The sequence below is a fragment of the Pinus tabuliformis genome, chromosome 1_1 (assembly GCF_031772625.1).
Source record: "Pinus tabuliformis cultivar Carrire ecotype Pingquan chromosome 1_1, CPIR1, whole genome shotgun sequence".
In the NCBI taxonomy this organism is placed as follows: Eukaryota; Viridiplantae; Streptophyta; class Pinopsida; order Pinales; family Pinaceae; genus Pinus; species Pinus tabuliformis.
The window spans coordinates 741478760-741504566 of NC_142297.1; the positions used below are offsets into that span (position 1 = coordinate 741478760).

The following is a 25807-nucleotide window of genomic DNA, read 5'->3' on the forward strand; positions in this document are numbered from 1 at the left end:
AAATTTCCCACCTGTAGATCAACCTGGTAATGCAATGTACTAAAGCAAAACACTTGATCTACTTCTACAAACAATTTAGCGGAATCTTAATCAACCATGAGCAACATCAATAAGAACACATATAACTAATAAGAAGGAATCAATCACACATAACATAGAAGAATTTACCTAGGGAAAGCACCTGCTTAAAACCCCATCTCTGTATTATCATACAAGTGGAAATATGTTTGGATTACACAAAGCCTTAGCTCAGAAGCTATCCAGCTCTCAGTACAATCCCTCTGCTGCTCATAAACAGTCAAAGGCTTCTCACAAACCTTCTCCTCTGCCCTCCAAGCCTCCTATTTCCTTGTACAGTTTCCTTGGGGTTCAGTGCTGCCACCTGTGTGAATTGGCCTCTTCAAACACTCACTAACCTCTGATCTAACTACACAAACTTGAAGGAGATAAATCCTCATCATGGATGAGCTTCCTTTATAGGAAAAATATTCATCCAACTAATAGTACATTGTCCCTTCTCTGATCTCAACTGGGTCTCTGTCTGAACTGCCATGCATCAGTTATCCATGAGAGAATACTCAGTTATCTGAAAATACTAGTTGTCACATGCATGCAAGCATCAACAAACTAAATCTCATTAATTTAACAAGTTGTTAAATTAATCTAACTGTACTTGACTAAGTTAAACTAAGTCAATTGATCCTCTCAATATAGAACTCATCCTTAATTCCTCAATTAGTGGAGCAAATCAAGGACACATTCCCCAATCAGTGGAGAAATTATTGCATGTTCTCACAAATACTTCAAGTTTGATTTTCCTTAACTAATTAACTCATGGAGAATTAATTAATTAATATTCAAACTGCTGGTAATACCAAATTCGAATTCTACTTCCTATTTTAAACCAGGGACTGTCTAAAAATAGGAATCCAACTTGAACTGCTAGAAATAGAACTTTTGTTTTTAGCACTTCCATTTTTCATTCCTTGTTGCCCAATCCAGCATTGATGCCCAAACTGCTAGTTTTAGTAGTGCTATTTTTATCACTTCTATTTTTAGCAATTTCTTGTTGCCAATTTTCAACACTCCCTCTCAAGAAGAAAGGCTTCGTCTCAAACCCGATCATGTACCTCTGGAATGTTCTGCATGCAACACATCTACCAAGTGTGGTTGCTCCAGTAACTCTCGGAACAAAAAAAACTCCCAACTGACCACTCTATTGGGCTAGAAACATACTCTGATGCTAAAGCTCTACCTGCTGCTGACAAGTGCTCCCTCTTTGACCTATGCGCTACTGCAACATCTCCATGCATCTCACACCGTTGCACCCTTCTTTATAATACCCTGCACAGTGCAACACACTTGTTCCTCTCGCATTGTTGCAACCTGCATGCTCTGCGATGTCCTGGGACTCCCTGCATTGTAGCTCTCTCTGCCACTCCATCCGCATCTGTCTCTACCCAATCAATTAGTTCCTACTACTCCATGTTGGGGCTTCCGTAGCAAGGTCTAATCCAAGAGGTTGGGTACCTCAAGAATCCTACCCCTCCTCCTTGGGACGATCACTCTATATCGCCCCACCTCCTACCTAGAGGTATCGCTGCATGTGATCCCTCTACCCACCTGGCTTGAAGTTTCCCCCTAATGGAGGTCTCTGCATGAGTAGATGTCTCTACTCGATCTCCTCTCAGCTTCTCTAGTTGTGGCTGCTCCACAACTTCCTGAAGCTGCTACATCAATCGTGACTCCTCCACAATCGTCTAAGACTTCTTCTGGCGCTGCATGTTGAGAGGTAATATACTCTCCGTCTCAACCACCAAGTATCTAACCTTTGCATGCATCTTTTACCTCGAGTGCATATAGGTTCTTGGCTAGCACACCAATCTGTTTCCACTTCTATTTCCTGTTGTCACAAAATTTTCTATAAAAAGAGCTGATTGTAAATCAACGATATCTCCCCCATTCAAACTCCGATTCAGCCGATTTTTTTTATTTTTTTTTTGGGTATTTTTCCACAAGGAATCAAAATCTGCTATTTATTTCTAAAAATTTTGTACAGAAATTTTCATATCTTCTCTACAAACGCTCGGCCCAAAACTCAAAACTTTGAAATCTGCTCTCAGTATACTATTCTCTCCTTGATCACTTGTGCTTTGATACTATGTAGAACTTTGTAGAATTTTTCCTACAAATCAGCTAGCTTTGATACCATGTAGAACTTTTTCTACAAATCAGCTAACTCTGATACCATGTAGAAATTTCCCACCTTTTCTTCCTTAATGATGACAAAATTCAAGCGTGGTATTTCTCTAAATGTTTCCATCTTCACTAACAGTGTGAAGAGGTGATCTTTCTATAGTACTTTGGAGACAATCTCCTTGAATGTATCTAGGTTTGAAGATAATAAGTGAAATTCTTTTGCACTATTTCCAAGTATGGTAGATGTTGCATCTTCAAAAGTAATTGTTGGGCATGGAATCCCCCCAAGGCATGTTTTTGGGCTTAAAGCCCAAGTTTTGACCAAATCTTTTTGTAAAAGCTCTGCAAATTGTGGGCGCAGAGTGCAAAATTATGATAGAGTCACAGGGTTGTCCGCCCTCGTTTTGTAATGTAATGTCGGCTTAATAGACCTACCCATGGTCCGCGGACCATGGGATTGTATAAATAGAGCGAGGCTCTAAGTGTAGAGAAGGGCACAAGAGCAGAGCGAGGCTCTAAGTGTAGAGAAGGGCACAAGAGCATGAGAAGTCTAAGGGATTGAGTAAAAGTGAAAAGTGTGTCTTTGGGTCATAGGGTAGGGGAAGGCTCTGCAGCTCAGTGCACAGAGGCCCAGTAGTCCGCAGCAAAGTGCGTGGACCCCTGCAGCTGAGTGTGTAGGGCGGGTCAAGTTTGTAACCATTGGAAGAATCAATAAAGAGAAGTTTACCATATTTTTGTGCATCTTTTCCTGATTTAATATATGATTAGGTATAATTTGCAGGTATACTGTTTATCTATTGCATGAACTTATATTAATTTTTTGTATAAATAATTATAATGTAAGACATCCAAGTACGTAGAGGTAATTAACTCGTATAGGAAGATAAGTAAGATCTCATGTAATAGTGCAGAGCGCGGCTCTAGCAGCATGGAAGCTCCACAGCCCCTAGTTAGGGTTGTGCGAAGGCAGTGTATCAGGTTGTGAGGAACAGGGAAGTGCGAAGTGACCTGCACGCAGGGACAAACAGTGGGACTAGTCGAACCTCTTAGACATCTCAAGGGTGTGGAAACCTGGTTCTAGTACCCTCCCATACTACTTCGGGTGAGACCTCAGTCCGCGCCCCACGGACTGTTGCCGAAAGGGCCAATAGTACAAGGATTTTTTTGGCTAATTAAACTCCGAACCTGGGTCAAGCCCCAACAAGCCAACAAATGGTTCTATTGCCAGGACCAGGATCTGCATAGAGATGTTTGATGTCGTATCACTGGAATCCGACAAAGAAAGGAATTGAAGATTGGTTGGACAGGAAGATTCACGAATTCGCGACACAGGAAAATAGGAATCCGCAACTATCAAAGGAAGAGTGGTTAGACTACTACTTATATACAGAGATCCATGAAATTTTCTTCGCATCCTTCCCCACTGAGTTATACGAGTGGATAGCGAAGCTAGCAGATAGCCAAGGAAGGTGTAAACTCGACAAACCTATTGTGTGGACTCTAGAATTGGTGTGCAGACTGGAAGTGTCGAAAGATAAGATTGCAAGCGCCATCAATCACTGGCTCGATCGAATCATAGGAGGATTCATCACCGAATTCGCGATAGATACTTCAGTCAATTATAGCGAGGCAGAACGACGCTTCCTCAAAGGACCGTGAGGTAAGTACATTAAATCTTTGAACACTTGGATTAAAATTCTACTGTGTGAAAAACAGGTTATGCGAATAAATTGATGTTTGGGGCTATGCGAAGTGGGAGAATCTACAGAAACGAAGGTAGCATAGAACTAGAAACTAGCCCCTTGATTTCACCTCCGTGAGGGGGAAAGAAGAGTTCGCGAAGAAGTGTGATCAATCTAATAAGGAAAAGAATTCCGCGCATACCACCCCCACCGACACCACGGCCAATTTCACCATATTCACCCCGTCTTCGCCCATACCACATCTGCCACCACTGCGAAGAAGTATGGCAAGCGCGATAAATCTACCAGTGTTCAAGGGAGTAAGGAATGAAGATCTGGACCAATTTTGGTTCATGATAAAATTTGTATGGGAAGCACATGGAGTCATGGATGACAATATAAAGAAGGAAATATTGGTCAGCGCTCTGCAAGATCACGCCCTAACCTGGTACATTAAGCATTCCAATGACAATCCAAATGTGGGGATTGCAGATATCCAAGCTGCTCTAAACAAAGAATTTAGCAGGCCAAAGTCAAAGGCACAGTCAATCATTGGGTTCAAGGAAATCACAATGCTACCAAGCGAGACCCTGTGGGAGTTGGATCAAACACTGAATTGCACAATTCGTGAAGAAAACATGACGTTAATAGATGGGAAACACCGCGAATGGTTTGTAGCATCATTAACATCGCATCTACGGAACGCATTGTTGTAACAGAAGCTAAACACTTAGGTCGAGGCCTTAAAGGTCGCGATGAGATTACACAAGACCCCGATACAAGATCCCAACCTGGGAGTTCAATAGATTCATGCGCAGTTGAAAAACTTGTGCCTTGAGATGCAGAGTTTGAAACAAGACAAGACAACCCGCCTAGAGATGCACGATGAGGTATGGTGTGTAAAATGCAAGGGCCAGGGGCATGACAAGGACCACTGCCTGGTGTTCACGAATTACCTTGTGGGAGGAGGGCCAATGCCACTAAGATCGGAGGCACAAGCAGGACCAAGCGTGGTGCCTATATTATGGTGCGCGATTTGTCAAATAGGAGGAAATAATGCTACAGATAAATGCCATCTATTATAGAAGTATACACAGAATTCACAACAATAGTTCTATAATTTTTGTAGGTCAGTGCGACACAATGAGTGCACCTGTAGAAGTTATGAGTTTATGATGGATCGAACTCCTATTACAGAGTTCAAGTCGAAACACGGCCCCTCAATCAAAACACAAGAATGATGCGCATCAAATTTCAGAGGTGTGGATGAGGTCGAGGTGGAGGGTGACCAGCAAGAGGTCGTAGACAGCTGATATGTTACAGTTGCAGAGGGTCAGGGCATTATGCCTGCGATTGTACGAATCCAAGGCGACCATCATGCTTGTATTGTACATTGTTTGATCATGAGATAGAGGATTGTCCCACATTGATAGTGAGGTTGCACGATAAAGGAGCACTCCAACCTCCCCCGACTCAGAACCTGCAAAGGATGAGGTCTGAGACGCACGAGAAAGACCCTAATGTAAATATCATGCTCCGGAGTGGATTTACAACAAGGGATGATAAAGGCAAGAAGCCTGAAGAGAGTACATGTGTTCACAAGGCTCCAACGAAGGAACCAAAATTTGATTTGGAGCGCACTAAGGAGACCTTCATGGAAGCTAAGAGGAGCTTCGCTAATGCCTCCACTTCAGGAAGTAAAGACATATTGGAGCTGGAAATGGACCCATCAATGCTCACTACGTTCTTGGAGACATCCATGAAGCTGTTGCACGACAGCAAGGCTGTAAAGGGGCTATAAGAACTCATAACTAGATGCACTGGGACCCCGCCAGGAGAACCGCGCGGAGTACGGAATCTCAAGAAGCACACGACACGAATAGGAAGGGAGATGAGATTGACCACGCAGATTGGGGAATATGATATGGACCAAGCGATTCTGGATCTAGGATCAGACACGAATGTCTTGCCAAAGCAGACATGGGAGCGCATGGGCAGGACTACATTGCAATGGTCTCCTATCCAACTACGAATGGCGAGCTAGCAAAAGATCCTACCTATGGGGAGATTGCAGCGAATAACAGTAGATATTGAAAGAGCAAGCACGCTAGTATATTTTTAAGTGATAGAGATTGTTGATCACAGAAATCCCTACCCCGTGCTATTGGGAATAGATTGGGCCACTGACATGAATGGAGTGATAAATCTAAAGAAGTGCAAGATGATCTTTGAGAAAAAGTCTCTGCGCGTAGTGGTACCTTTAGACCCTGCAGAAGGATCGTGCTACATGGAGCCAATGCGCGACTACGACAGCGACGACGATCCAGACTGCATCTACAAGATAACTGCGTAGGAGCAAGACTGGGTAAATCCAACCGCAGATGGCCAAATCTCATGGGAGCACGAAATCTCTTGCACATCAGATTTTGACGAGGAGATAGAACAATGGCAGGACCGGTTACACGAAGTAACCACATTCAACTGTAACATGATGACGAGGTCGCTACATTGCGTAGCAATAGAGGTAAGAGATCTGCCTACGTATGACGGGTTAAGTGAGGTGGATGACTTCCTGAACAAATTTGAAAGAGAAGTGTCGCAACAGCAGCACTTCGACACTCTGAAATGGGTACTACGAGCTACACCCGCAAGATGGTGGGGTACGCACCAAAGAAGTTTTGAGGACTGGCGCGACTACAGAAGAATGATGCGTACATGGTTTGGGAAGCCTCTGATGTAATTAACAGACAATATTGTTGGACGAAACGGCCTGCACACCCACATATCTAGGTGGATACAGGCATATGGTGTGAAACCTGCACGAATGCACATCGTCATCGCGGTAGGAGACATGATCAGTAAGAAGGTACAGGTAAGGCAATGACGTGAAAGACCCCTCTAGTTAGGACCACGAAGTATGGAAAGATCAAGTGCACAGAAGAATATCCACACAGAAGCCTTTAACAAAGTATGTGAAGTGCTGAATAAGGTCCACAATGCGAAGCAAACTAACTGGGACCTGTGCGTACCAGCGGTTCTATGGGCTTATAGGACTACATGCAAGAACCTAACCGCCAAGGCTGGAGTATAAAGCAACCATTGTAAGCCCTATAGTACATGAAAAGCTTAGATCGCGCATGATAGTACCAGTAGATATGATGGTTCACAGAACCTTGGAAGAAAAAATTCAATAGGGAAATTCTAGACTCCAAGAACTTGAAGAAGAAAGGGTACGATTACGGAAGAAAAGACGCAGAAGTCAAGAAGATGGAGGATGAGATAAAGGAATATTTTCTTGGTAAAAATACCAGGGTGATAAGGCAGGATGCGCATGATCACGATGACAAGTTTGAGGCCTATCGTCGCGAATTGATCATTCTGATGCCTTGGCGTGGACCGCACATTACTAAGTGAATCGACTACGGTAGCGCGTTGCAGATGATAAAGTGTGCGATGCCGCCCATAACAATAAAAGGTTGGTATTTTCCAGGAAACGTGATGGGTGACATGATGAAACTATACACAAGTGGTGCGACCACCTGACTAGCCGAGGGAAGTACAGTCTTAGCGCTCCAGGCATTTGAAAGGAAGCGCGAGACTATAAACTATTCTGCCCGGGAGCTGCGCGCAGAAGCAAAGAGTCACAAGGTCTGCGACGTGCACGGGGGGTTGTGCTGCCACGCGAGTTGGCCAGAAAGTGACCGTTGAAGTCACTATTCACAATGGGATGCTTGACTTGAGACCAAATGGAACGGGCGACAGGTATTTAAGATGCGCTTTATGGGCAAGATTTGGGAAAATTTGCTGCCAAGGGAGCATTAATGAACCGGATTTGGGGGGGAACGGTCGAATTCAAATTCAAAAAGCGTTATAAATTACAAGGGGCTGCCCAGCAAACAACACTTGGTCATTTGCAAATTTATCTATTGAGCAGAGCACTATTTGTTTTGTGTTGAGCATTGATTGAGCCCCTGAGTTTGCAAGTGATAGATTTATGGACAGACACAATGGCAGCAGATGAGGAAGTTATGGAAATCACAGAAATGACTGCCGAAGAGGCCACGCAGGCCCTAACTATGGGGGATGCTTCAGAAGGCGTCGGGATTGTGGAAGAAATCTTGAAATCACCGCCCATGCCAAGACCAAAGAAGGACAAACAAGTGATGGTTCTTGTACGTGTGTCCCCGCGGAACCTGTTGTGCACCAAGCTGTCAATGGAGGAGAAGGGAAAAGTCATCACCATAGAGATCGATGATGAAGAAGAAGACCTGGAGGACCTTATCATCGAAGATGATGAGGACGAAGGCATGGAAGAGGAAATTGAGCCTGCGCACCCCCCGATAAAGTTTCCCGTCTGTGTCCCCCCACGGAAAGGGAAGGCTGAAGTGCCCAAGGACCTTGACAAGACCAAGAGCTCACTCTAGACCTCGCTCCTCCCAGACAACATTATTTTTTAGGGCACGCACCTAGGATGGGTGCCGAGCTTAAAATTTGAATATTGGGACCTCACTGGCACCTCATGAAGCCCAAGAAGAAGACTGCGGCGGGGCTTATAGAATTAGAGCCGTGAAAGTGGTTGTGCAGAGTGGAAAGGTCGGGCTACTTAACCTGCTTTGGGTGTCGCATTTCCACCGTGCCCCAATAACAATTTTCGTCATCAGGTAGCTACTTTGCCTGGTGCATGATGGGTGTTTGTGGCTGGAGGAGCCCATCCCCATCACGGCAGACTTGATTCACCACATTTCCCGGCTTCCATGCAAAGGAGAGGACCCCATAGACATCTCGAAAGGGAAGAGTAGTGACTTGGCCATCGCGGAGGCCATGAAGAAGAAATACAAGCTGGCAAAGAAGAAAAGGGGCTACGCCATATCCAGCATCAACAATAAAGCAATAAGAGTGGTGACCCAAATATTGGCTGGTAAGATTATGCGCAAGTGCCACGCGGACGAGGTACCCGCGCCGGTGGTAGCACTTGTTGAACAGTGCGCGGAGGGGGTCCAGTTTAACTGGTCCGAGTTCCTCTGCAAGGAATTCTTAGAGAATTGTCGTGAAGCTCAAGAATAGGGCAAAACGTTCCACTATGCGTGGCTTCTGCTATCCATAGTACTTGTGGCAGGGGAATTGCCGGAAGATAGTCAATTCCCCACAATTGACAGGGATCTGTCGGAGGCCGCGAAGTATGCTTTGCTCTAGGCCACAAAGGATGCAAATAGGATCCGCGACAGTAAGATATTCTGGGTGTTCATGGAGATGAACCTCAGAATGGGGATCAACCACAAGTCGCGGTTGTCGCCCACTGTCTACAACAGCCTGCAGAGTTTTGTGGAATTTAAAGTGGACATCCATAGCATATACAGCAGAGTGTGCAAGGACCCAGCCAAACAATGGAGAAAGCTACCCTTAGTAGCCACAGACGATGTCATCTTTAACTTACTGGAGACATGGTTGCCGGAGTGGTGTGCTCTAGACATCGCGGAGATAGAGAAGTCGGCGACACAGAGGAAGAAAGAAGAGGCCAAACTGTGCATCGCACAATTGGTAGAAAAGAGAAGGAAGGAGGCAGTGACAGCAAAAGTGCAGGCGGCGCAGGATGTTGCATAGGCAGTAACTAAATAGGAAAAGGCTACAGCAGCAGCAGAGAAGGAGGTAGCCACGAAGGCGCGCAAGGGCCAAACGTCGCCTTCACATGGGCAGGAAGCAAAGGAAGAAGAGGGAGGCGCGAACCTACAAACCACGTCAACACAGTTGAAGCACCAGCACCAAACCGAGTGGACATGGCTGCACAAGAAGGTCAAGGCATCGAAGTTGTCTATTGACCTGATTACCCTAACCAAGGGTGATCTACACAACATCAGTGAGATAGTGTGTGATGTCACCTTCGAGGCCCTCCAAAATTTTATGCAGGATAACCAGATTGTGTTAGGGGCCCTTAGAGCACAACTGTAGGAGTTGCAGGTGCACCCTCCTCCAGCTGGCACCCTTTTGACCAGCCTCACAGTCGGAACAACGACAGCAGAACATATGTTGTGCGCTCAGGTGTCGAATACCATAGTGCTTCGAGAAGGGGCACTAGTGACAATAAATGAGGCCGACAGGCCAATGGTTAGCACGTTGAAAGTTCTCAGGATCAACATGGCCGCACTCCTATGGGAGACCTTATATGTTCTGTAGGATGGGATAACTATAGAACTGCAGGCTAGGGAGAGCCACGCACTGCAAGTCCTCAGCGAGCAGAAAATCAACATGGAACAGTTGAGCTTGCAGCATGATGAAGTGGTGTTGCAAAATCGACAGCTTGTACAGGTACTAGATGAAGCTTGCCAAATCATCCTGAAGTTGGCCATCCCATCAGACACACTAGTAGAGGCACGCATCCACAGGCTAGCAGTAGGGGTGCGCGAGGCGCGGGAGGAAATGACAAAGGTTCAGCTGGCGTTGAACCTTCAGATTACCGAGATGCAGTTAAAGACACAACCGTCCACCCCTCTGGAATTCAGAGAACAATGTGCTAGCACTATTACAGCGGGACTGGATGAGATTGGCAGTGCAGTGTGAGACTGCACCAGCATGTTGGAAGAGTCATTTGAGGTCCTCACAAATCTGCAGAAGGACCCCAACATCCAACGCTTAGAGACAGAGGCACGAGAACTCCAACAACAATATGACAGCATCAAAGGAACTGCGTAGACGGTGGCCCTCACTCAGAGGCTCGCGCGAATGCAACAGGCCAAAGCACTGAAAGAACAGGTGGATGTGGCACGACACAAGGAAGCAGTCCTGAAGGCACGCGTTCAGCCTTGGATCGACGAGGCCTTCACCATCACAACAGAAATTGAAGGCAAGCTCGCACACATGCAAGGGATACAGGCACAGATGCAAAGAAGAACTTTCGACACCGCGGTCTCGGAACAACGCATGTAGCAGATCCAGCAGGCAGCAGCTCAGTGCGCTGCCAACCTTGCAGCAGTTTGAGCAGAGTTGGAAGGACTCCGCACAAAGATCTCCGCGCTAGCAGAGTGACTTGAGGGCGAGTCACGATGTTTGTGTTGGGGGCCTGTTGGGCATGGAATCCCCCCAAGGCATGTTTTGGGGCTTAAAGCCCAAGTTTTGACCAAATCTTTTTGTGGGCGCAGAGCATGAAATTATGATAGAGTCATAGGGTTGTCTGCCCTCGTTTTGTAATGTAATGTTGGCTTAATAGACCTACCCATGGTCTACGGACCATGGGATTGTATAAATAGAGCGAGGCTCTAAGTGTAGAGAAAGGCACAAGAGCATGAGAATTCTAAGTGATTGAGTAAAAGTGAAAAGTGTGTCTTTGGGTCGTAGGGTAGGGGAAGGCTCTACAACTGAGTGCACAGAGGCCTAGTAGTCTGCAGATGAGTGCGCAAACCCCTGTAGCTGAGTGCGCAGGGTAGGTCGAGTCTGTAACCGTTGGAAGAATCAATAAAGAGAAGTTTACCATATTTATGTGCATATTTTCCTGTTTTAATATATGATTGGGTATAATTTGCAAGTATATTGTTTATCTGCTGCACAAACTTATATGAATGTTTTGTATAAATAATTATAACGTAAGACATCCAAGTACACATAGGTAATTAACTGGTATAGGAAGATAAGTAAGGTCTCGGGTAACAGCGCAGAGCGCGGCTCTAGCAGTGTGGAAGCTCCACAACCCCTGGTTAGGGATGCACGAAGGCATTGTATCAGGCTATGAGGAACAGGGAAGTGCGTGAAGTGACCTGTGTGTAGGGACAAACAGTGGGACCAGTCAAACCTCTCAGACATCTCAAGGGTGCAGAAACCTGGTTCTAACACCCTCCCATACTACTTTGGGTGAGACCTCAGTCCGCGCCCCGTGGACTGTTGCCAAAAGGGCCAGTAGTATAGGGATTTGTTTGGCTAATTAAACTCCGAACCTGGGTCAGGCCCAACAAGCCAACAATAATTGTTGAAAGCAACTCTTATGTGTGATCTTGTATGTCTAGTTTAAGTAAGTATCTAAAATCATAGTTAGTTACATCAATGTTGCATTTTGGACAATGCCATGTGTTTACATTATTGGGAATGAGTTTTTTCATGCATTGTTTCCCCACAATGATAGAAGGGTAATAAAGATAATAAAAACTCTCCATCCATATTTTATCCATTACAACCTTTACATGAAAGAGTGTGAATGTCTGAGAGACATTGATGTTGGAAAGCTATACAAGTGTTATTTTTTAGGTAGTTGGTAAGAAGAAGGTGCATATCTTGTAGTTAGGGATGGAGAAGTTGTAGCTAAGACTTCCTTTTCAAACCATGCTTTTAGAGTCTGGGCCTCTTCATTATCAGAGTTGACAAGAACAATAAATTTTGATGTAGTTCCAATATTTTTGCCATTGAATTCACTAAATTCAAATTCTTGCTAGTGATATGATAAACTATAATGCCTTAATGAATATTATTGTAATGTCTTCGCGGCTAGTGATAAAAATGTATAAACAATTACCAAATAAGATAAATGAAAAACCATTATAAAATTATATGATTTAAATTAAAAATACCATTGCTAAATGAAATAATACCAGTATAGATCCATCATAACCACCAATCTACGGAGAGCCAGGAAATTTGAAAAAAGATTTATACGTCAAGACAATTAATTCTTTTTGGTGCTTGATAAAACCATGATTAAGATAGATCCATCTCTCTATATAGACCATGTATAATTTTTCATTGTTTAACTTGTATTTTTGAATAAATTATTATTATTATTAATATTTTATATTAAAAATTGAATGAGTTACACATTTTCCTCTTATTAAGAAATAACTAAATTAGTTTACCTTTAATTTTAATTACTTTATCTTTATCTTTGGAAAGTTATATAAAATTAAATTATTTAAGATAAGCATAAAAATATTTTATTTATTATTTCAAGCATGAAACAATGAGAATGTGATTTTTAACATTTTATAATGTTTTTAATCAAAACTAACCAAATATATATAATTATTTACGTTTTTACTATAGCCCAAAATGTTTTTTCATTTAAGTATTTTTTTAAGAGACACATGTCAACTCTAAATTGACCATTAAAAAAATTACACATCCCCTCATACTCTATTGTAAAATAAGTCTCTCAACTCAATAAGTGAACAAATATATAAACAATTATTCAATAAAATAAGTGAAATATACCATTATTAAATAAGACAATTTAAATTAAAAATACGTGAAAATAAAATTTACTCCAAAAATAAGTTTAAAATACCATATTTGAAATGGTAAAAATTAAATATGTGAGGTGCCTTCAAATATCAACTAAACGAAAAAACCAAAAACTTCAAAAGACATTACTCCTTTCTCTTTTTCACATGCCTTTCTTACAAAAACGCCTTTCGTAAAAATTCCAATTCCCATTACTAAATGGGATGGTGTGACATGTCTGCCTTTGAAAATTTTAATTCCCAACTTCCATTACTAAATTCCAATTCCTATTAGTAAATGGGATTATGGGATACGAGTCATCAATTAAAAAAACCCAAAAAAACCCTCGAGACTTCCACTAAGCAAGTGGTCCAGGTGTTTTTCACCTGAGTAGAGTTCCATGATGCAAGTGGCGTAGACAATTTAGTTTACTTTTGAAACGATGTGGATCTTTGAAAAAAAATCATAATCCTACGTCTATATCAACTCTAATCTTTCTCTCATAAATTCCAATTCCTATTAGTAAATGGGATTATGGGATACGAGTCATCAATTTAAAAAAACCCAAAATAACCCTGGAGACTTCCACTATGCAAGTGGTCCAGGCTTTTTTCACCTTTGAGTAGAGTTCCATGATGCAAGTGGCGTAGGCAATTTAGTTTACTTTTGAAACGATTTGGATCTTTGAAAAAAAATCATAATCCTACGTCTATATCAACTCTAATCTTTCTCTCATATATGTTATGCTAAATAACATAACAAACTTATACTTCCAATATTTATGACATTCTTTCTACAATGGAGGGCTACTTGAAACCTATGGAATTATCCAAAGCCACATCTAAAGGCTTCTCACGAATGTTGTCTACCACAACTTCTTCCAACACCTGTAAACACAGAAGATGATACCACCAAAGCCCAACAATATTACTCAAAAGCAAATAAACATTAAATTACTATAGGTTTGATTATCGCATTATTGTTAGAAATTACAGTATTTCTTTATATTCTTGGGATAATAGTTAAGATTGGTTCTTTTGGTTTGTTTTTTCTAATCTAAGTTTTTTGGAAAAAAAATATATAAAAGAAACTTTTTTTTGTTCTATGTAAAAAGTTTATTATGTAACTACTTTAAAAGTTGTGGACAAGTTGCTATTTATCCATGTAAGCTTATAGAGGCAATATGAAAACATAAAGTGAATGGAGAGTGGGTTGAATGGTTGGATAATGTATACTTGTGAGTTGGTTGTTGTAAATCTCCCTTGAATAATAAGAATACCGATTATCATTGTCCCGTGGATGTTTCCCTCACAAGGAGGGTTTTACCACGTAAAACGTTGTGTCAATCTATGTGTTTGATTATTCTGCTATCTTGTTTATTCCCCATTATTTTCTACAATTTCAATTTATTTGCAGGTTATGTTTTCACTCCTCAACTCAACAAGTGGTATCAGAGCTTTTAGAAAAAGTTTGTGTTAATGGAAAAGATGCAGAGTGTGAAGTTTGAAATTGAAAAGTTCAATGAGGGTAATAGCTTTGAGCTATAGAAGGCTAAGATGTGGGATATGCTTGTGCATCAAGGAGTGGCAAAGGCGTTGTTGGGCAGGGCAAAGAAACCCGTGGGCATGGATAATGACCACTGGGAGGACATGGATGCAAGATCCCTCAGTACTATTTGTTTGTGCTTGGCAGATGATGTGTCGTTTAACATCCTTGGAGAGAAAATAATTGCAGGCTTATGGACCAAGTTAGAAAGTCTCTATATGACAAAGTCATTGACAAACAAAATCTACTTGAAGTGGCAGTTATACAATTTGTGGATGAAGAAAGGTACAAAAATATCTGATCATTTGAATTCTTTCAATACTCTTTTATGTGAGTTGTCTAGTATAGATGTAAATCTCCAAGGGGAAGACAAAGCAATTGCCTATTGTGTTCTCTTCCTGAGTCTTGGGATCATTTTGTAACCTCTATCAGTTTTAGTTCTACTGATACCATCGATTTTGATGTTGTTGTGGGAGCTTTGTTGTCTAAGGAAACTCGGGAAAAATCTAGTCTTGAAACCTCAACATCAGAAGCAATGGTGGCAAGAGGTCAATCAAAAGAAAAATATCAAAATTCGAGAGACACATCAAGATCGAAGTCAAGAGGCAAGAAGAGTAAGTTAAAGTGTTAGTATTGTAACAAATCAGGGCATCTTAAGAAGGATTGTTGGAAAAGAAAGGAACACGATGTTAAAAAGGACTCTACAAAGGAAGCTAATTCAATTGAAACTAGTGTAGGTATTGTTGATGAGGTATTGTCCACTTCTACTATTTCTCAACATCATCATAATTGGTTGCTAGATTCTGGTGCTTTCCATCATATGTGTGTTCATAGGAATTGGTTCTCGTCATACCAATCTATTGACGATGGTGTGGTTTTCATGGGTAATGATGTTACTTACAAAACTATTGGGATTGGTAGTATCAAGATTAAAATGTATGATGGTACTATTAGAATGTTAACAGAGGTGAGGCATATGCCTGAGCTTAGAAAGAACTTAATATCTTTGGGAGTGCCAGATTTTGCTGGTTATAAATGTATAGTTCAAGGTGGAGTTATGAAGGTGACGAAAGGCATCTTGGTAGTCATGAAGGCTAAAAGGTTTGGGAACCTTTATAAGCTTGAAGGAAGGACAAAAACATATCATGCAATAGTAGCATTTGAAGGTGCAAGTGACTCTACTCGTTTATGGAATCAGCGCTTGGGTCATATGAGCGAGAAAAGGTCGAAGGTATTGGTTGATCGTAAGTTACTTCCAAGCTTGAAATCTCTGAATTTGAATTTCTGTGAGCATTCTATTTATGGAAAACAATCTAGACATAAATTTAAAATAGGAAAACATGTTAGTAAAGGCATCCTTGATTACATCCATTCATATCTTTGGGGACCATCTCCTAAAGTCTCTTTTGGAGGATCGTCATATTTTGTAACATTTATAGATGATTACTCTAGAAAGGTGTGGATATATTTATTGAAAAGAAAAGTTGATGTATTTGATGATTTTAAGCAGTATAGAGTTTTAGTTGAAAAGAGCACTAGCAAGTCAATTCAGTGTTTGAGAACTAACAATGGAACCGATTTTACTTCAAAGGAATTTGAAAATTATTGCAAGGAATTTGGGATCAAAAGACATAAAACCATGGTTTATACTCAGCAAAATGGTGTTGCTAAACGCATGAATAGGACTCTTCTAGAGAGAGCATGGAGTATGCTTAGTAATGCCAAGTTGTAACATGAATTATGGGAAAAAGAAGTTGTTACAACGTGTTATTTGGTAAATCGGTCACCATCAATTGCAATTAATGTAAGATTTCGGAAGAGGTACGAACAGGTCAACCTTGTGATTATTCAAATCTTAAAGTTTTTGGTTGTGATGCCTATGCTCTTATTCCAAAGAATCAATGTTCTAAGTTAGATCCAAAATTAAAAAAGACTAATATTTGTTGGATATGGTGATGGAGTTAAGGGATATAGATTGTGGGATCCTACTACCCACAAAATTATCATTAACATAGATGTCATATTTGATGAATCATCACTCATAAAATCAAATGTAGATGGTGAAATGAAGCAGGAAAAAGTACCACAGATTCAACAAGTGTAATTGGAAACTCAATCATCTTCAAGGGAGGAGGATCATGAAGATGTTCATGAAGAAACTCCTACAGAAGTAGATGAGGATACAGAAAATTCTTAGGAAACTGAGGAAATTCCACAAAAAATTGTACGAAGGTCTACACAGATCAGATCTTTTCCTAAAAGGTATGATGATTTTGCTACATCTGTTGCTTTAATTGCTAATGATGGATAACCTAGTTGTTATCACGAAGCAATGGAAGTATTTGATAGCAATAAATGGAAAGTAGCAATGAAAGAGGAAATGGATTCCTTACAAAGAAATAAGACATGGGATCTAGTGGAACTTCCTAAGGATAGGAAGGTTGTCGGTTGCAAGTGGGTTTACAAATTGAAGAAAGGATTTGATGATATTGTTCAGAAGTACAAAGCAATACTGGTTGCAAACAGATATTCTCAAAGGGAAGGTATTAATTTTCATGAGATTTTTTCACCAATTGTTAAGCTTGTTTCAATTAGGGTTGTGTTAGCATTAGTTTCATTACTTGATCTAGAGTTAGAGCAACTAGATGCTAAAACAACATTCTTACATGGAGATTTGGATGAGGATATATATATGGAACAACCACAAGGGTTTGCTCAAAATCGCAACAAGAGGTTTTTTTGGAAACTCAAGAAGTCATTGTATGGCCTAAAGCAATCTCCTAGGCAATGGTATAAGAAGTTTGATTCCTTTATGATGAGCTACAATTTTACCAAAAGTGAGTATTAGCATTGTGTTTACTTTCAAAAGTTGAAAAATGGCATATTCATTATTTTGGTGTTATATGTTGATGATATGCTTGTATCAAGCAACATGGTTGAGATCAATAGGTTAAAGGCTCAGTTGGCTAGGACTTTCGAAATGAAGGATCTTGGAACAACAAAACAAATCTTGGGCATGGAGATTTACAGAGACATGAAAAATGGTAAGTTGTGGTTATCACAACAAAAGTATGTGGAGAAAATACTTCTGAGATTTAGTATGAATAATGGGAAACTTGTTCAAATCCCTTTAACTTCCCATTTCAAGCTTTCTTTAGGTTTGTGTCCTAGTAATGATGAAGAAAAGGAGTATATGACTTGGGTACCATATCCTAATCTAGTAGGATGCTTAATGTATGCGATGGTTAGTACAAGGCTAGATATTTCACATGCAATTGGTGTTGTCAGTAGATACATGGAAAATCCAGGTAAATAACATTGGGCAACAATGAAATGGGTGCTTCAGTATCTTAAAGGCACAAGTAATTACTGTATCACCTATAATGGTACTAGTGATTCATTCTGTGGTTATGTTGATTCAGATTTTGTAGGTGACTTGGACAAGAGGAGATCCACTTCTCGATATGTTCTTACTCTTGCAGGTGGAGTTGTTAGTTGGATGTCAAAGCTTCAGAACATAGTTTCTTTATCCACTACTAAGGCAGAATACATAGTTGTCTCACATGCTTTCAAAGAGGCAATTTGGTTAAAAGATTTTCTAGGTGAGTTTGGAAGGGTGCAGGACAAGGTGAAAGTATTTTATGATAGTCAAAGTACTATTCATTTGGCAAGGAATCCAACGTATCATAGTAAGAAAAAACATCTACCTGTTAAATACCATTTTGTAAGACATATTATTGATGAAAGTGGAGTGGTGGCTCTGGAAAAAGTCCATACAAAGAAAAATTGTGTAGACATGTTCACAAAACCAATCTTGTCAGAGAAGCTAAAATGGTGCCTAGCTTCTCTTGGCTTGCAAGGAAGGTGATGAATAATTTGGGCATGATATATCAGGTAAATTGTTGTCAAGGTGGAGATTGTTAGAAGTTGTCAACTATTTCCATATATTCTTGGGATAATAGCTAAGATTGGTTCCTTTGGTTTGCTTTATTTTTAATAATCTAATTTTTTTGGAAAAAAAAATATAAAAGAATTTTTTTTTTGGTAAAAAGTTTATTATGTATCTACTTTAAAAGTTGTAGACAGATTTAGAAAAAATTGACAGGTTGATATTTATCCATGTAAGCCTATAGAGGAAATATGAAAACATAAAATGAATGGAGAGTGGGTTGAATGGTTGGATAATGTATGCCTGTGAGTTGATTGTTGTAAATCTCCCTTGAATAATAAGAATAATGATTATCATTTCCCCATGGATGTTTCCATCACAAGGAGGTTTTTACCACGTAAAGCATTGTGCCAATCTTTGTGTTTGATTATTCTGCTATCTTGTTTATTTGGCATTATTTTTTGCAATTTCAATTTATTTGCAGGTTATGCTTTTGCTGCTCAACTCAACAAGTTTTATCATTACTATGCTCACTTTGTGCTTGATAAAATCCATGGTTAAAAAGTTAAGAAGGATCTATGCAACATGATATTATTGCCTTTCCATCTACACTTATTGTTGCAGGTTCAGGAGGAAGCATCCCACCAGAGTTTTTGGACTTCGACTTATCATCAAAATTAGGATCTGTTATAATTCGAGTAGATGTGCCTGACAAATGATTTCCTGCAGCATCATATTCTCGTTTGCAAAGCCTTGGATCTGCGAAAAGAAAATAATGTTAATAGCAAGGTAATCAACATATTTGGTAGCAATCAGAGATGAAATGGCTCAGGATGTGGTGCTAAAGCCATACCATGGGAGATGGGGCAGAGGATGTCTACACGCACTTGAGTAAATGGAGCATTTTTCAGGCAACCCACGAAAACACGAGTTAGTCTGAACGAAACCATGATTAACAACTGATATTCTTGGTGCCAAACGAAATTCAAAAGGAAAATGGTAGGCAATTGGATTCAATTCAATTCATTGAAGATATGTGAAGATATTATTTAGGTATGGGAGGCAGTAGTGATCAACTTTTAAATGTGGAGGGTGGTAGGAGGAAATGTGTTTAGGATGTGCAACATTCTCATACAACCCTTGAATGGTACAGTGGTAGATTGAAATGAATAAGCTTTGAAGAGAATATATCAGAGATTTTCATACTTCATGGAAACTAGTGCAATTGTCTAACAAATTATCGAGCAAAACATAGTACAAGAATAAAGTTAATCCAAAAATGAAAAGTCTTAAGACATAAAAATGCAAAAGATTAAAGAGTGGATAATATGAGTATAATTGGCATACCCTGAGTGGTGTATGTTAAAGAATTTTAAAATACAAATGTTAAAGCAATCGAGGTAAATATTAATTACTATAGCAGTAAATTGATGATTTGTTTATTGTGTTTTTATTATTATTTTTATTTAATAAAAAATTAACTAATTATATAAAAACTAATACTTATTAATAAAATATTATGGTTTATATATAATTAATATTTATTAATAAAATAAGACATAGTTTAATTTATAAATGAAAATTTTAACAAAAAAATTTTAAAATTTGAGTTTAAGTGATTTAATCTATACAATTACTATCCCAATTTTTTTTAAGAAAAGATAATCTATTTAAACATTCAAAAATATATTTAAAAAAATATATATTATTTTTTAAAATTATTTTACACTAAAAAAATCTATTTATCTCTAAACTAAACTACGCCATAAAATAATACGTCGAGAAAAATGTGGTAACTTGTCAGAGCCGTCACCACTAAACATGAATCTCTCTGCCAATGAGGGATGGGTATTAAATTCCAAACATTGTCCATGGTGTTGCCTTGGGTGGTCCCTCTTCCAATGTTGATCGGTTTGAAAAGAATGAAGGAAAACGAAACGGCAAGAACGCATGAAATGCATAATGTTAAAATATAAGCATCTAGTGACTAACATTTACAAAATATTTAATAAAATATAAATGTTATAATTGACGGTGCAGGTCGACCATATGCCAAATATTGTTTTTTAGTCTTTTGTGGGAAGCGAATCTTGAATATCAAGTGGCGGATGGTGCCAAGTGTTAGCTGTGACAACCACAGTGTATCGACATTGCTCACAAACTCTCTTGCTTCACGCTGCCTGCAGTTTCCACTCCTCTGGTCTACCTGCCTGCCCTTCATCTTTTTGTTACTCTTATATCGATCTTATCTTTCTGTCTATCCCATTCATCCAAATCCACATTCCAATGGCAGACCAAACAATCCGCAACAGTGGCAATGCTTCTGGTGCTTCTTCCTCCTCCTCCATGGCCTCGTGTTCTTCCCTGATTTCTTATAACAGCCACGATGTTTTTATCAATCATCGTGGCCCTGACGTAAAGACCACCTTCGCCACAGATCTATACCGTAGTCTTAATTCCCGTGGACTGCGAGTTTTTCTGGACAAACCGGAACTGGAAGTTGGGCAAAATATTACTCCTCAAATACTACACGCAATCGAAACCTCCTTCATCCACATCGCCATTTTCTCATCGACTTATGCCGAATCAAAATGGTGTCTAGACGAACTGTTGCACATGTTGAATGCATTTCAGTCGAGGCCGAATGAGGTTACAATTATTCCTGTCTTTTATGGTGTCAAGCCTTCGGAGCTCCGGTGGACCACTAAAGGACCGTATGCTGAAGCCCTAAGCGATCACGAAAAGAAGCAGCGATTCGACTTCAATGCCATTCAGAATTGGAGACGCGCTCTTTCTGAGGCTGCAGAAATAAGTGGTCTCGATTTGGAGGCGTTTAATGGGTGAGTACCTGCATCTGACCTCTGCCTTTCTCCCTTTCCCATTTACCTTTTTAATTTATTGGACTCATAGATTTCTGTAGGCGCTTCTCACTTTTTTCTTCTATAACCTGATATTCAGCAACGTGGAGCAACTTTTGGATGATGTGTTGCGATGGGTGTCCAAAGTATGCGACAAAACCCCATTGAAGTATGTTGCCGAACACCCAGTTGGGCTGAAAGAAAAATTAGAAAAATTTGAAAGCACGGTGTTATGGCCAGAGAAAACCAAGGTTTTCGGGATTGTGGGTGCAGGTGGTGTTGGTAAGACAACGCTGGCCACAGAATTCTTCAGCAAGAGGAGGTCAAATTACAATAGATCAGGCTTTTTGTACGATGTCCGAGAGAACGCAGCTAAGGGTTCTCTACCTTCTTTGCAGAGAAAACTCCTTAAGCAGTTGACTGAATTGGATCTGCCAATCGACAACATTCACGAAGGCACAGGCATGCTTGTAAGGCATCTTTCTTCCTCTCACATTCTCATCATTTTAGATGACGTAGATGAAGCCTCCCAGTTGGAAGCCTTTTTGCCAATTAAAGATATCGTAAACCCCAATAGCTTAATTCTGATTACCTCTCGTGACAAGAAAGTCCTCAAGAAAGCAAAAATCGCAGAGGCATCAATTTATGAGCTAGAGGGGCTAAACAGACAGCACTCCGAAGAGCTTTTCTGCTTTCACGCCTTTGGTCAACCACATCCACAACCAGAATTTGCAGATCTGGCATATCAGTTTATAACGGCGTGCGATGGATTGCCACTGTCATTAAAAGTATTTGGTGCGCTTCTTTTTGGAGAAAATGAAAGATCTTACTGGGAAGAGACATTGAATCGGCTTCACCACCTACCTCCCGAGATACAAGAAAGACTTAGAATCAGCTACGATTCACTTAATCCAGAGGAGCGACAAATATTCTTGAACGTTTGCTGCTTTTTTATAGGAGAGGACAGAGATACGGCCGCAAGAATTTGGGGTTCCGTGGGGCTTCGAAATATAGAGAACAAGTGTCTCTTTAAAACGGACAGTGAATATAAGATACAAATGCATGATCATGTTAGGGATTTGGGAAGAAGCATTGCTGAGGAGGAAGAAATCATGCCCCGTGGTCTTTCGCATCACACGACCAACAACATTGACGATTTGTTGGAACGATCATCCCGTGTAAGTATTTCAATCATTCACAGCTTTGTTTTGGGTTTGAAGATGAATCTTTAGGGTCGTTTCCTTTGTTTTAGTTTAAATAAAAATTTTAAGGTTTTTTTATTCAAGACTATGATAGATCTGTGGCGTGGATACATTTTTCGAAGGAACAGGTAATAGCTGAAGTTCGCGGAATTAAGATGGTCAATCGGGCAGATCTTACTGAGGATTCGCAAATTATAATGGAGTGTTCAGAAATGTCATGGTACAAAAGATGGAGTGAAGAGCTATTGGGGAACTGTCTCAGGTATCTGTTCAGTAATTTCAATCTTCGTGGTATTTCCAATTTGCAACTTGTTGCAACTAAAGAGCGTTATTTAGAACGCATATTGAGGAGGGCGCAGTCACCACAACTCATGTGGCTCTGCTGGTATAATTGTGGATACTCTTGCCTACCTTCTTGGATTCCAATGGAGAGTTTGAGAGTTTTAGATGTTGCAGGGGAAAATTTAAAATTATTGTGGCAACGTGAATCTCAGGTATGTTTTTTTTTCCTAATTCCATTTCATTTTGTAATGCGAAAGTTATAGTTAAAACGTCTTTATGATAGTTGAAACGTGTAAATTGCAGGCCCCTCTCCAACTGCGAGAGTTAAATATCTGCGCTCCCCTTTTAAGCTTTCCTAAATCCATAGGGCAGCTGAAGCACCTAGAAAAGATTGCCATATTTCATGCACTATTCAAAACCATGCCAGAAGAATTTTGCGATCTGCCATCGTTGAAATACCTCGAGTTAAGATACTGCTCAGAAATGGTGTTGCTTCCTGATTCCTTCGGTACCTTAAAAAACCTCCAGCACATCGATTTGTCTGGTGCTTTGAGTTTGCAGATGCTTCCAAACTCATTTGGGAATTTAACTCGACTCAAGCATCTAGTGTTGAGAGGTTGCTGCAGTTTGGTCATCTCCAATGGAGCATTTGGAAATATTACCACCCTGGAACACATAGATCTTTCAGGTTGTAGCAATGTGAAAGAATTGCCATCCCAAATCGCATATCAACGGTCCTTGAAAACATTAGATGTGTGTAAAACGAAGTTATCAAAATTGCCAAGCGGTATTGGAGACATATGCAAATTGGAAGCTCTGGAATTAGGAGGGGAGCCTTTGTTGGAAATGCTGCCAACATTGTTCGGTTGCCTCAAGAGCTTGAAGGAATTGTTTCTCTTCAACTGCTCGAAATTGAAATGCTTGCCGGATTCCTTTGGACTGGTTAGTCAATTGATAGAGTTGAAAATTTGCAGATGTGGAATAGAATATTTACCACGAGATATTCTGGGGATGAAGAATCTGGAAATTTTAATAGTCGAAGATTGTCCGCTGCGGGAACTTCCATTTATAAAGGCTGAAGGAGAATGTGACTTCCTCGATGACAAATGCATGCTTAAACTCAAGCAATTAGTGCTGGCACGCACACAAATATCAGATGTATTCTTTGACGAAGGTGTTTGCCCGAATCTTCAATATATGTTCTTTGTGGAGTCTTTCGAATTGAGAGGAATAAGAGGGCTTTGTCATCTGGCCAAGCTTCAATTTCTCTACGTCAGCGCGTGTCTAAATGTAGAGGCGCTGCCCGCTATCGAACATCATTTGATCCCAATCAAGGAGGCGGATGTCACTCTGTCTGGGTGGGTAAGTTCGATCTTAACTTATGGGAGACTTACAAATGCAATGATATATTTAAATAAATGTCATGAGATTGGAGACGCGAAAGATTTGAATTATTTGATAGATCAGTGGTTGCTCTTGCTAATGGCTGCGGAGAGAGAGGACGAGGAACAGCATAGACGAGGGTTTAGTATATCTAGACTTTTTATGTCACGTGGGGCATATAGGTGATTTATGTAGGAGTCTTTAACGCGACTTTTTGAAAGCTTTTCCGGCGATTTTTCCGGGTGAAGATCCGGCAGTAATTCATTGGAATCCAAGTTTGATAGCTAATTTCTGCACAATGAAAGCGTCCCAAGGGTTTTTCAGGGTGCTGAATCCGAATATGCAGTTAAAAAACCATTTTAACTGCAACAAATAATGATTTCATCTCAATTTTTTCCGCCGGATTCCATCACCGGAATCTCAAAAAGTCGCATTATAGACAACTCCGTGATTTATTGTTTCTTTTCTAAAGGTTAATATCATCATTATATATTTATTTCTTACACCGCCTTTTCGAACTTTAGAGGCTGTAAACGTTGGATTGTATTTCTGGTAGTGTCAAGGATTAACGTTGGATTGTATTTTCTGGTAGTGTCAAGGTTGTCAGCTTCAGGAGTAGGGGTTGGGGCTGGAGAAATGCTTGGAAGACTAAATATGTCCTTAGGGAGCAGTGCTTTATGCAGAGTGTAAAGTGCCAAGGGATCCATAACATGCACACTGCAAAGCAAAATACATGTTTTGGGCATGAACAGTGAGCCTTAAAATTTCTCTATTCACGAAGTTGATCTTGCTGACAGTTCATCTATTCACGAAGTTGATCTTGCTGACAGTTCATCAGTTGGCATAGTTGAAAATTTTACTAACTCGCATAGTTGAAAATTTTAGTAATTGGTTGCAACATCATTTTCTTTTTTTCTGTTTTGTCTTATCTTTATGTTGTACTGGCGTTCAAGACTTAAATTTTGGAGAGTTGTTGCTTTTTTTTTGGTGTGCCACAACCTTGATGTAGCTATTACCTTAAATTTTGCGAGTTTCCTTTTTGTTGATAATTCATCAATTGGCATAGTTGCAAATTTCACCAAAGTGGATGCACTACAATATATTTCTTTTATCTCTCCATTCTTATGATGGTACTGACCTTCAAGACTTAAAAAATTGGGTTATACAATCTATTTATTTGATTTCTTTGTACTTATGATGGTACTCACCTTCAACACAACAAATTGGGTTATTGTTTCCTTTATTTTGGTGTGCCACATTGTAGGTTATATAGTAGGATGTTTGTGCTTGTGGTGGCTACCTTAGTAGCACCATTTTTCTATTTGAAGATACTTGTACAAAAAAATTGTGTTATGTAATAGTGAAAGCGAAGCATTTTTTTAATCAAGATTACACATTTTTTTGCAATTTGTGTTTTTTTCCTTTTGTTAGAATGCAATGTAAAAATGAAACTATAAAAAATATACATATCATAGAGTTGAAATATAATTAGATAAGATAATATCTCTAAAAAAAAATTGTGCATATATACGAATTTACCACATACGTTTAAAAATATATATATCAAAAAAA

At 40.0% G+C, this 25807-nt stretch overlaps 1 protein-coding gene across 1 annotated transcript; it reads left to right on the forward strand.

Moving 5' to 3' along the window:
* The first annotated feature begins 20607 nt into the window (after positions 1-20607).
* LOC149216109 (disease resistance protein Roq1-like) lies at positions 20608-24428 on the forward strand. Its single transcript, XM_089391142.1, has 4 exons — positions 20608-21350; positions 21469-22546; positions 22699-23064; positions 23156-24428. The coding sequence occupies exons 1-4, from the start codon at positions 20797-20799 to the stop codon at positions 24419-24421; spliced, it is 3264 nt and encodes a 1087-aa protein (XP_089247268.1). The 5' UTR covers positions 20608-20796; the 3' UTR covers positions 24422-24428.
* The last annotated feature ends 1379 nt before the right edge of the window (positions 24429-25807 follow it).

Excerpts from the sequence above, each read along its gene's own strand:
- LOC149216109 (XM_089391142.1), top strand. The coding sequence starts at position 20,797 with ATGGCAGACCAAACAATCCGCAACAGTGGCAATGCTTCTGGTGCTTCT. Across the intron at positions 21,351-21,468 it reads GATTTGGAGGCGTTTAATGG|CAACGTGGAGCAACTTTTGG; the intron begins GTGAGTACCTGC and ends CCTGATATTCAG. Across the intron at positions 23,065-23,155 it reads TGTGGCAACGTGAATCTCAG|GCCCCTCTCCAACTGCGAGA; the intron begins GTATGTTTTTTT and ends TGTAAATTGCAG.